The following is a 12,618-nucleotide window of genomic DNA, read 5'->3' on the forward strand; positions in this document are numbered from 1 at the left end:
AACTTGCTAGAGGCAGACCACTGATCCCTGTTTCCTGTGTCACCTGTTCCAGTATCCTCTCACATAGCAGTGGTACAACTTGCTAACGCAGACCACTGACTCCCCGGATACCTCCACGTGGATTCCATTCCTTCACTTAGACAGCGGTACAACTTGCTATCCGCAGACCGCTGACTCTCATCACCTCCTCGTTTCTGTTGGACATTCCTCCTCACTATAGCAGTGGTACAACTTGCTACCGCAGACCACTGACTACCTTCACGTGTCCTTTGTCCATACAGTTCCTCGTGTATTTCTACATCCATATTACCAGTGCTGCTAGTCATAGACTTTCCTGAGCATCTCCATCATCTGCTATTTCCTGTTCCGTGATCACCCTGCTACCAGAGTACCATATTACCATCTATACTGCTCTGGTAAGCCTATCACCTGGTGATCCCTGGGTAAAGACTCCTAGTGCCCGTGACACCATGTTACAATGCAAGGGGTACAAATTGACTTATTTTGTTGCACGCAAGGGAAATATTGGATGTTTTTTCACGTAGCACACAAATAATTGATAGCTTTATCTTTACACTGAAATTAAAGTTGATCTATGACATGCTGTATCCCAACTATAAATCTGTCCCCACATTTTAAATTTACCTCCCCCTCTAATGCAACATGGTTTTGCCCAGGTGCAAATTTGCTCCTTTTCTTTGCTCTGTTCCTAACTCAAAATCAGGCCTTAAGTCATTATTTTATGTTATTATCCTTAGCTGAGGAAAAGGCTGCAGCAAAGTTCTGATTAATAAAATGGTACAATTACAATAACACCTAACATGTTTTATTGCTGTTGAAATATAGTTTCAAAATGATCACCTATTACAAAGTACCCTAGCAACAATACTACAATGTACTGTATGTTGTGAGAATTACATAGAGCTCGTGCAGGTTGTTGGGTCTTTGGTTATTATAGTGTTTCTAATAATATAAATTATTATGATACTTGTGGCAGGATATAATCTATATATATTACAGTAAATCAATTAAAACAGGTTTGGATTTTATACAAATATTGATGGTTCATAGGATCTATACAAATCAACTCATTGCTTCAAATTTCCTATAGAAATTCTGGGAACATGAAACAAGTTACAAGAGGAATATGAATATCTTACATGTAACGGAGCACTTTGTGGAGCACTTTATGCAATTTTCAGAGGTTACTGGTTGGCTTTGTTGTTTCAGGAAAAAGATAAGCAATAAAAGTTTTAATGATATAGGTTTCCAGCTCATTCATTTCCAACATGCACACAGAGCAGCTACATTCCATAAACAGTTATGTCCTTGACTTAATATGTCTGGTTCTTAAAAGCCAAAAATACAGCAAGTGAAGCCAATATTTGAAATTAATAAATATCAAAGGCTGTGTTTTAGTGAGCTGATATATATATATATATATATATATATATATATATATATATATATAGATACACATACATACATACATACATACATACATACATATATATATATATATATATATATATACATACATATATACACACACATATATATATATATATATATATATATATATATATATATATATATATATATATAGATAGATAGATAGATATTGTAACAAAACCGCACCCTTCTCCTGGCACTTTTGTCACCTTCTGTTGCAAGAACACCCAGTAGACATCAGCAACACGAAACTTCTTGTTTTCAATCAAACATATTTATTGTTGGCATCACAATAAATAACACTTCTGTCAGGATGACACCAGCAAGCAATACCTTTACTTGCACCTCCTGGTGACCCTAAACACTAACTAGACAAAGCCCAGCTCACTACTGACTGGCCAACTAGTTCATCCTCAGTCACATTTGACAAGAGCACAACTCCGGGTTAAATACACAGGTCTCCTCCCACAGGCTTCGATGACTGACAGGCGACACTCCCACCTTGTCTTTAAAGGATGGCTCCTCAGGTGTTCTGTAACGCCTAATCAGCACAGCCACCCCTATCAGCTCTGTGGATACAAACACATTAAAGCATTCAAGTAAATTACTTTTTACATTTACTTTACAACATGTCTCTGACCTGTACATTACTGAACTTAAGCCCAGTGCTACACCTGTATATAACTTGGTCTGCAGCCTTTTACCTGCAGACAGTTAGCACCATAGCTAATTCTACTATTACAGGCCTGTGGAAAACCACTCCCATTGCCACTATATATATATATATATATATATATATATATATATATGTACATATATTATATATAAATATATATATATATAATATATATATATATATATATATATATATATATATATATATATGTATGTATATATATATATGTACTGCAGGGCTTATACTTAACTAAGCAGTGATGAAGGTGGGGTGTATACCACCACTTCTCATACTGCCTTTATTGTAAAACTATTATATTCCATTCACTTACATTTCCGTAACATTTTTCATATCTCCACTTTTAACTTTCCATACCGCCAGGGCCATAACTAGGGCTATGTGACAGGGGCAACCGCCCAGGGCGCAAACGCTGACGGGGGACGCAAATTTAGGAATATTTTAGGTTCATTTGATTAAAATTGAGGGCTAGGGGGGGCGGCATTTGTCTTTCTCGCCCCAGAATTCTAAATTACGGCTCTGCATACCGCCACTTCTAAATTTCAACTTCGACCGCTGTAACTAAATAAATCATCCTCTGTTTCATTTCTCTACAGGATGTTGCAATATTATGGGGGTGAGGGAGCAGTGTGCTTCCCTAACTAAACAACCAAGCAGTACAGTTCATTTGCTCCATGCAAAATAATTTAATGACGCACCTAGATGGTCTGTCCAGCACACATCAAGCTGCACACCTACGCTCTGCTCTCTGGGGATGATGCCACAATGTACAGGTGCACCTTGTTGTAGCGAGAGGCAGAAGCTCCTCCAGAGGTGTACTAAGAAAAAGTGTAAACTTCACATCAGAAGACCAACCCCCTACCAATTAAGAATCTTTCCTTTCATTCAATTAAACTTTTCCCTTGCTTCTCCAAAAATGCTGTTTGGTTTTGCCTCATTTAAATTATTCCTTAATTTATCTTATATATTTATTTTCTTAAATTAACATTTATTTACATTTATTTAACATACAAATAAAGAATTAAATTAATCATAAAAGCGAAGGGTCATTGGGACTATGTTTCTTACATGTGACACTTTTGTGTATGTGAAGCTTTTTATTACATTGCTTCAAGGGTGTCTAGAAATGAATTTCTCTGGCACAGTGCAACATGACAGCCCGAAAATATATAGCATTAAAAGTATATATTGAGAGAGAAGGCCTCCAGCTCTGAGATTGTGCAAACTCAAGTCTTTTGCAGATTTCAAACAGCCGTGTACACCTCCCCACAGCACGGGAAATAGGCGCCCACTGGTCGCCTACTCTGATCTAAGCAAGGAACGACCACATTCCAACTCCTTCGATTGGCCAGTAAAAACGTCTGAAAAATACTGCTATCTTGTTCCACAAACCCATTCACATTGCAGAAAGATCAGTGCAGCTACACTAATCGAGGTGCACGCCTGGACTAAAGCTAATTATTTTATGCTGTACAACAGCAATGTCAAAACCAGGGTCAGACCAGTAAAGTCTTTGAATGTGCCACATCAAATATATCATGCAATGCCAAATTACAGAAGAAATTACAAATATCTGTGTGCAATTATTCCATAGTGCTTTTTACAAATGGCACATATCAGAATAAGGCAGGTTACTAAAATACTTAATATCTTCATAATTGGACATCAAGTAAAGTTGCTTTACTATGAGCTCCAATTTAATTCTTTTTGAACATTTCCCAGCACTCATTCTATATAAGAGCCTCATGCCTGTATTCCTATTCATTCGTGTGGAGCCAGTGGGGCAGGGAAATGGCAATGCTGCCTGCAGGGTCCTATCTAGATGTGGGGGTATAAATCTGTTTCAGCCTTGAATCTCACGCTTCATTGGTCACCTAGCTGGAATTTGCACAGAGGATCCCTACGTGACAATTCTAATGATGACTAAGCTCAGCTCTGTCATTTCTGCTTCTGGGCTCAAGATAATGGGTGAGGGGTGATATTTTAATGTATATATATATATATATATATATATATATATATATATATATATATATATATATATAGACCACAAAGAAGGACTAGGATACTAGAGAATAGCCTGGTATACTAATCAAATTATTGCAAAATTTACATAATATAGATTCTGTAGGATAAGTGTAAGAAAGTACTGTATAATAGAACTGTATAATAAACATTAGACCTTAGCAATACATTATATATATTCTTAAATCATAACAAAAGTTAAAGGAGAATGGTAGAACATTTATGAAAATAAAAAAAAATAATGAAAGTGTTTTTTTATTAACGAATTGGTTTCAAAACCCACATTTATGCACAATAATTGTCATCAAGATACATGCATGCTATTCCATCTATACAATATGATCTTTAACATGGTGAGGTAGCATTCACCATAAAAATTGCAGGTATTAAAGCCATACTGTCATCTTGTTGTTGATTACTACTTGTCTCTAGATTCATCTGGTTGAATTGTCTTTCTTTCCACATGTTCACAGAAACCTGATCACTGCTGCTGGAATTAGGATACCGGTGGAACGTTGCTGTTCAACAAGCAGCTATAAGTTTGTATTAAAGACATAGCTTTAACAAGCTCAAACCCCAAGGCACCACTTTGTTTCTGAAGACCATACATCAAAAAAGATACTTGCCGTTTACATTACATGTTTCCCTTTAATACACTCTTTCTGTAAGTAATGATGTACACACACACGTCAATCTCTACACGCAGGCTCCTTTTCACGTTTTTTTGTGACGCCCTGCAGTGTCATTTTAGAACTGTTCAATTCTTCCCATGTAATTTGTCCTACAAAGACACTATGACAAAGGACAGCGTGGTTAACCAATAGGTAGTTGAAAGAGCTTAGGGAGGGAATGTTGTGGTTGGTTTCCCACAGGAGTCAGACTATGCGTATAGCACCGGGGTCTTAGTCACTTAGAGGAGTACAGTGATTTTAGCTAGTTTCAGCACCATAGACAGCTCCACACTCACTGCTATACGCAGGCTGCTCAGCACAGACCTGCAGATCACTGCTTGTCACAGATACGTCTTTTCAGTGGTCCATTGAACATCCAGCTCTCTGCTGGACACCCAGCTCTCTGCACATTTCATTCCCCCCTGGCAGCAATTTGTTCCCATACGGAGTAATACGCAGAGAATTACTTTTGGCTGCTAATTTTTATGCTCCGGTCCAAGCTTTCCAGTAGCCACATTCACAACAGCTGGCTCCCCACTTTTGCTAGTGGTTTTAAGGGTCGGGATGGCATCTCCCGGCTCTGGCTTTTGGTCCTTTGGGGCGGAAGACGGGAGCAGTGAATCTGAAAACACAGGTAAGGGGTGAATTACCTTTCTCAGGTAATCAGTCGGTAACACTGGAACCCTAAATCAGCAGCATGATCAAAGATTATATTACATTTCTAGCACTGCGTATGTAAATACTAAAACTTCATTCATTAGGATGTCTTCTCAGTGTGAATATGAATACTAAGTATATGAATAGCACATTTAATTTAAAATAAATAGGCATCCTAGTCTAATCCAGAAATAGGACCAATTATTACAAATATGATTTTATGATTTAACTGAATCTAATTATCTGCAATATATATATATATATATATATATATATATATATATATATATATATAGCCAGCTGTACATATTTTTTGTTCCAGCAAAAGCTTTCTGCCAAGTTGCCCAGAAATTTACAGGGGGGATCAGCTCAAAATTATGTGGTGAGTGATACAATTATTTTAATTTTTTTTAACTGCAAAAAACAAATTGTGTATTATATTAATATAGCTATAAACAGTGAGGAGCATTAACATGTGTATTTTCATAACTAAAACTCAATTTTTCAATTGTGTCTCCCTGTCTAGCTTTACTTTATGGAGAGGGGGATAAACCAACAGACCCTGCCACCAAAGATGAAATGTGCTCTGGTAACAAAGGAATAGCTTCCAACTATGACAAGAATGTATGCAGCTGTGAGAAGGGCGAAATAAACTTCTCATTATTGTATTCCACAGGTATGTATTGTGTATACATTTTTTTTTCTTTATGTGATAAAAAGAAATAATCACATATAAAAATACAGAAAAAAATTAGTCCCCAAAATATAAGTTTGGCATCTCTATTTTTTGTTTTCCAAATGCGTAATTTGTGCTTATTTGGACACATATATTTTTTTCTTCCGAAAATAATTTCGCGCAGATCCACAGATGAGCAAGTGAACCATGTTATCTTGTTTTGCATTTTTAAACACAGAATTTAAATTTAAACATGGTATTTCCAGCCCAGAAAGAACACCTCTAGAGGTGCCTGAATCAGGAAATAAACATTTAATTAAATACACTCTGATTAGAAAAATTGGTCTGGAAAAATCACTTAAAGCAAATGTTCTAACCAAATAAAGCATTTAATTTACTATATAACAATCCATTACAAGAACACATCATAAAAAATAAAACACTTGCTGTATACATTTTTTTAACATGAATCCAATTCATACTATTTATTTCAAACATTATTTTTTACTATAGCATTTAATAAATCATATACACAAAGGATAATGCACACACAGAAAAACATATATTAGAAATATATTAATATTTTTAGCACTCTAGGGCATTTACCGTTTACATATTACATTTGTTATTGTGAATATTTATATAAAAATAATTAATAATTATATTGTTGATAGGGTAGAAACAAAAGGAATTGCCCTAAAACATGTTTTTATTTGACACATTTCAGATCTTCTACCTGCAAAAAATGGAGAGGCTGAAACACTCAGTTTCTTGCAAGAAGTTATAGACAATTTATTGCAATATGTAGTGAAAACCTTTGACAGGTCCACCAAAGTGATTGATTTTCACTACCCAAATGAGCTTCTTCAGGAATATAACTGGGAATTGTCTGACCAACCACAAAACTTGGAAGGGATACTACTTAACTGCAAAACCACCTTAAAATATGCTATTAAAACAGGTATTGTGTCTGTTTTCTTCATATATACATGTGACATTTACTGCACTTGCTACTGGATGAGGCTTAAAAAATATGGATGTTATTGAGAAAAAATATTTTTGCTTTGTAATAAGAGTAAGCGTAAGAATTTGTCAGATTAAGGAATAAACTATATTCTTTTTTCTCCAACCAGTAAACATTCTAAGAAAATAAATTATATTCCATTTCTGTAAATTCAAAACATTTAGGCAGACTCTTTATAAAAGTCTGTGTATACGTTATAAAATATTATATATAATTTTTAACTAAGTACTCCTCTCCTCGAGTACACGGCAATGCATAGATGAAAATACAGCATTGTTTCAGGTTGTGTACTCATTGTGTCCAAACATTTAGATTTGTGGCATCTTGCTAAATGCCCATTCGTCATCAGATAGATTGAGATCTGTGTATGTAAGCTGATTGGAGCAATAAAAGGTTTTCCTTTTCACGTTTCCTTGTTAATAGGCCAATTTTACGTACTTAGAATAAAAGTTAACAAAATGATTACCTTATGCATTTATGACACTTCAGTATACACTACACAGAATTATATTTTTAAAAAAAATCATTTTGCTATCATTTTGAAAACCAGATGTTTTTGTTGTTTTTCTGTTTGCTTAGAGTATATGTATACACCTTGATATTTATAAAATAATTATTTATATGCTGTATCTATCTACACTGTTTTGACAAAGTATTATATTTCACGTGCTAATGAAATATCTAGCAAGAAAAAGCAAAATACAACGCACAGATGATAAATGGTTATATACTGGCTTAATCTTTTAAGATTTTTTGGCTGTGCGCATGTTGCAAGATCTGATTATGTTGGTTCATTTGTGTTAATACTCTCTACAAAGGGTATTGCGCCTGTTTGGATATGATTAGCTGCATGTACAGTGTGACTTGTTTTTTTCTAAATCTTTAATGGGTTTCTTTGTTTTATCAAATGATCAGATTGACAATTGGTTGTAAGAAGTGTTTCTTGTTTGATAGACAGTATGACTGTCTCTAGGGCTATTTTTTTAGGGTAGGAGCTATCATCTGTGACCTATTTATTCGCCCTTTTGTTACTGTCATTGCTTTTTACCAGTTCATCTTTTGGTGTTTTTGCTACCCCTAAAGGCAAAAAAAAAAATAATTATTGTTATCAGCAGTAAATTGATTACTGATTCAGGTTGAGCACCCATTATTGAAATAATTGTGGCATTTATATGAGTAGATGCTTGTTCAGAATTGTGTGCTGTGCAGACTTTCCAACCTCTTGATGTGTAATAGTATATTGTGAAAAATAACAGCTCTGCTTGTATAGATGTGTGAGTACAGTACAAAATGACTTTCAAATCATCAATATTGTGAGAATTTCATCTCAGTTTTATGATATTACCTAGTCAGTGGTATAACAAATAAATAATGAAATTAATTGTTGGGGGGAGTGGTTCTGATTTTTGTATGATTTTATATCCAGATTACTAAATATGACCAAAATACATACATTATTTAGTTTCATCCTTTTCCCATATAAAATAAAATGCATTTTGGGTAACACAAGTGCTGCTGATGTTCATATAGTGTTTTATAAACATTTGTTTGTAGAATATATGCTATGCAAGGAAGTGTGTAACCACGATGAGTAAAAAAGAATCATCTAATTTATTGTAAAGCTTTGTTCTTTTTAAGTAAATATTTTAAATTCAGGGGCAAATGCAATAACTGCGTAGGAAAAAATTCCATCCTCACCTTTAATCAGACAAAAATTCTGCCAAAGCATTTCCTTTAAATATTTAGCATTATTATAATGTATACACACACACACACACACACATATATATATTTGTATGTATACATATATATATATATATATATATATATATATATATACACACACACATACATACATACATACATACATACATACATACATATATACATGTATATATTTATATATATATATATATATATTTATTTATAATATATATATATATATATATATATACCAGTAGAATATATCATATAAATACTGCCATAGAGCAAACTACAGTATGTAGAAGATCGGCACAGGAGGTAGGAATTGTTAATTCTGCACTGCCACGTTTGGGCAGAATTGGTACTGCATCAATTATCTCATCATTTGTGGAACCGAGGCACTATATTCTGACTAGGTGTGATTCCACACTTACAATTCCCCCATATGAAATAAATAATACTACCTAGAAAACTGTTTTGAAATGAGATGCTTGCTGGGAATGACTTTAATATTCTGATGCTATAGCTTGATGTCATGTTCTATGTAAGGGTTATTAAACCTGGAATTTGTAGGTTCTTTATGTAAGGGAATGGGCTACAATTTCATTAGATGGTGTCTACTTTACCAAAAATGTAGAAGGTTAATACATGACATATAATAGTAATGAATTGTATAATGAATACAAAATAGGGGAATTTCATTAATGCTGAGGATGCAGAAAGTGGAGGCAAAATGCTCTTAAATGGATGACATTGACTCCCTATTCTGTATATATTACCATCACATTTACCCACAATCTATGGCCAGTGAAGGGAAACTGGAGATAAATGTTTCTTTTTTTTATCGAATAACAAGTTAATTTTCCTCCATTTTAGCAATTTTTTTTATTTCACATTTGACAAAAACTGTAAAAAAGATAATACAATGAAAATAGGCAGAAGACCATAGAGAACTACCCACATGAAATTACCAAGACATCAGCATCTTAACCATTCAGAAGGATTATGGTGTTTAGTCTCCACTTAAATGGGTTTAATGGAAAGCCTAATAATCAAAGAAGAAAGCAGAGATGAGAGAGAGGAAAATTGTGTGTGTGGGGTGGAGGATGGTGGAAGGGGCTGGTTAAAAATGTGAGAAACTAGGGCACTGGGGAGCATCTGAAGCCATTAAGTAGACATCAAGGGAAAAGTATCTCAAATTACCATAACTTTCTGTTTCCTGTTGATAGAATATGAACAGACGTATTGCCTTAAAAACTATTTAAAAAAAAAAAAGCTTGTACCAGTATTCAGCTTTAGGGCCATTTTTAAAGACAAGTAGGCTTTGCCCAATGATTACATTAGTAGCCCCCGATCCCTTTTGGAAAACAAAAGGAACACATGCTACTGAATCCCAAAGGTAGAGTGCATCATCTTTTCTCGAGAGCAGAATTTTATTTTCTACTGGGCTGTCTGACAGTTCCCATTTTTAGAATTGGCAAAGACAAGTTCAAAGTCCTGTTAGGACTCAGAATAGAGTTAGAACATGAGCTACTTTTATGATGAAGCGATGGATTAGAGTATAGATTAATCTTAGGTTAGGGGTGAATTTGGGGTAGATTAAGATTTAGGTCTTGGACAAATATTTGGCTCTGTAAGGATTAGATCTATGGTTCAGGTTAGTATTTTTTTTTGTATTTTCTATGTAGTAGGAACTACTTGATGAAGTGACTCATTTAAAAGATGAGAACTCTGTCTTTGAAACAAGGCCTGTCTTGTTTAGGTTGCAAAATAAACTGTTTCTCCAAGATCCATAATTAGTGGGCTCCTGACTTGGTGAGTCCATCACAAATACCTTTATTAAATGTAAAGATCCTACTAAAAAATGTACGAATTAACTATGGTTATATCTGTCTCATTGAGTATGTCACATTAGTGATTATCTCTTACTGAGCTGGGAAGGAAAATGGTCAAAGGCAGAAACCAAACTTGCAGTTTATAATAGGAATCTATACCTATGTTCTGCCCTTATTCCAGCTGATAGTCCAGTAGTTGGAGGAGGACGGACTATATAAAAACCCTTCTAAAATAGATAAATATGGGTTATCTTGCATTTTAGGCTCTTCGATTTATCTTTAACTGTATTTTTTGTTTATCCCTAAGCTACTCTTTAAAGTTGCACCACCACCTACAGTGTTGAACCTTTTTTGGTGGCAGCGGGAGGACAAATGAGAAGCCACAATGTCAGTGATTGCAGTTTCTCATTGGTCATCCCACTAAATCCCTTCCAAATAGTCACATAGCCACAGTTTTCAGCCGGGAGTTGTGAAACCAACTAACATAGACCCTGGGGAAATGCACTGCGCAGAGCAGTCTGCCAATCTCTGGAGAGGGGGTGGAGCTATAATTCTCTCCTCACTCCCAAGGTTGCAGTGCAGCTTTAAACAAATTTGAACCACTTTAAAATGATAAATATATTGCACCAGGTAGACTGATTCCCTCTATTCTCAATTTTAAAGTCATCCATCCATTATGATAAATTCTATTATGCGTAGGACTTAGAGGACAGGTGCACCCACACACTGATTACATGGCAATGGTTTCAGAAAGAGAAGAAAATGTGTTCCTGGGGCACTCACAATCAATTAATGTAATATATATTAATCTTTATTGATAAGCATTAAAATATATACATATTGCACCTCATTTAGAGTCGGACACAAAGTCCGTTTTTGGCGCCTCTAATCAAAAAACACTACCACGCATGTGCAGAAAGCACCAAATCCGCCTGCATCTTGGACGCAATTAACACTTGCGACAGCTTGCGACTCACTACGAGAGAATGGGAGGAACACGCAATTGTGAAGGCGTGACCATGTAAATATATCCTTGTGAGGCGCAGACGCAACACACGTCAAAACAGGGCTAAAGATGTGCGGCAGGAATTAGGTGGCGCAAGCATTAGCTAGCTGCAGGAACTGCTCACAGCTCCATAGGGTATTAAGAGTGGGACGCAACTGGGGTTGCTTGCCACTCGTAATACCCTACCAAGCTGCAGCACACTCCCACTCCTACCCTTCTTAAATGGACTTTGCTTCCGACTCTAAATGAGATCCATTATGTACATATTTTAATGCATATCAATAAAGATTAATATATATTAAATTAATTGACTGTGAGTGCCCCAGGGACACATTTTATTCTCTTTCTGTCTAAATTTGAACCACTGTTGAGATATTTACAGAAAGTACAACATGAAAACCTGGCTTATACCCTCCTGACAGTGTATACTCATAACATAAACATATGTTTATGAAGAGTACTCAATAAAAGAAAACTATTGGACCGCGTTTATCATTATTTAATCCATCAACAATATAGAAACCGCAAATTTGCATCAATAAATCTTTCGCTATTGTCATTAAAATGTTTCACTATGTCCCATCATAGTCCCCACAAATATCCTGCATATCATATACAGTGGCCGGACACAGAGTGAATGCTGGAATTGTGCATTAGTGACAATATTGAACATATTTTTAAGACGACATTGCTCAAAGTTATGCAGACATAGGACCTTTTCACAATCCCAAGAATAAAGTTTTCTAACATTGGAGGATCCAGTCTGGCAGCTTTTTTTTTTAAATAGGCCTATTGTCTATAAGGAACTTTCCTTACTTAATATAGGTGAGTAGGAATATTTTGCCCCTATAACTTAGGCACTGATTCACTCTAA

General features: G+C 35.2%; 1 protein-coding gene across 1 annotated transcript in view; it reads left to right on the plus strand.

The window, feature by feature from the left end:
• The first annotated feature begins 4,958 nt into the window (after positions 1–4,958).
• The window catches only part of GAD2 (glutamate decarboxylase 2), an 83,567-nt gene continuing 75,907 nt past the window's right edge, over positions 4,959–12,618 (plus strand). The window contains exons 1-4 of the mRNA XM_075211976.1: positions 4,959–5,476; positions 5,822–5,881; positions 6,026–6,175; positions 6,903–7,136. Coding sequence (XP_075068077.1) covers positions 5,407–5,476; positions 5,822–5,881; positions 6,026–6,175; positions 6,903–7,136 — 514 coding nt within the window. The 5' untranslated portion in view covers positions 4,959–5,406. The remainder of the gene's footprint in view (positions 5,477–5,821; positions 5,882–6,025; positions 6,176–6,902; positions 7,137–12,618) is intronic.

The sequence above is a fragment of the Mixophyes fleayi genome, chromosome 5 (assembly GCF_038048845.1).
Source record: "Mixophyes fleayi isolate aMixFle1 chromosome 5, aMixFle1.hap1, whole genome shotgun sequence".
NCBI classification, from domain to species: Eukaryota; Metazoa; Chordata; class Amphibia; order Anura; family Limnodynastidae; genus Mixophyes; species Mixophyes fleayi.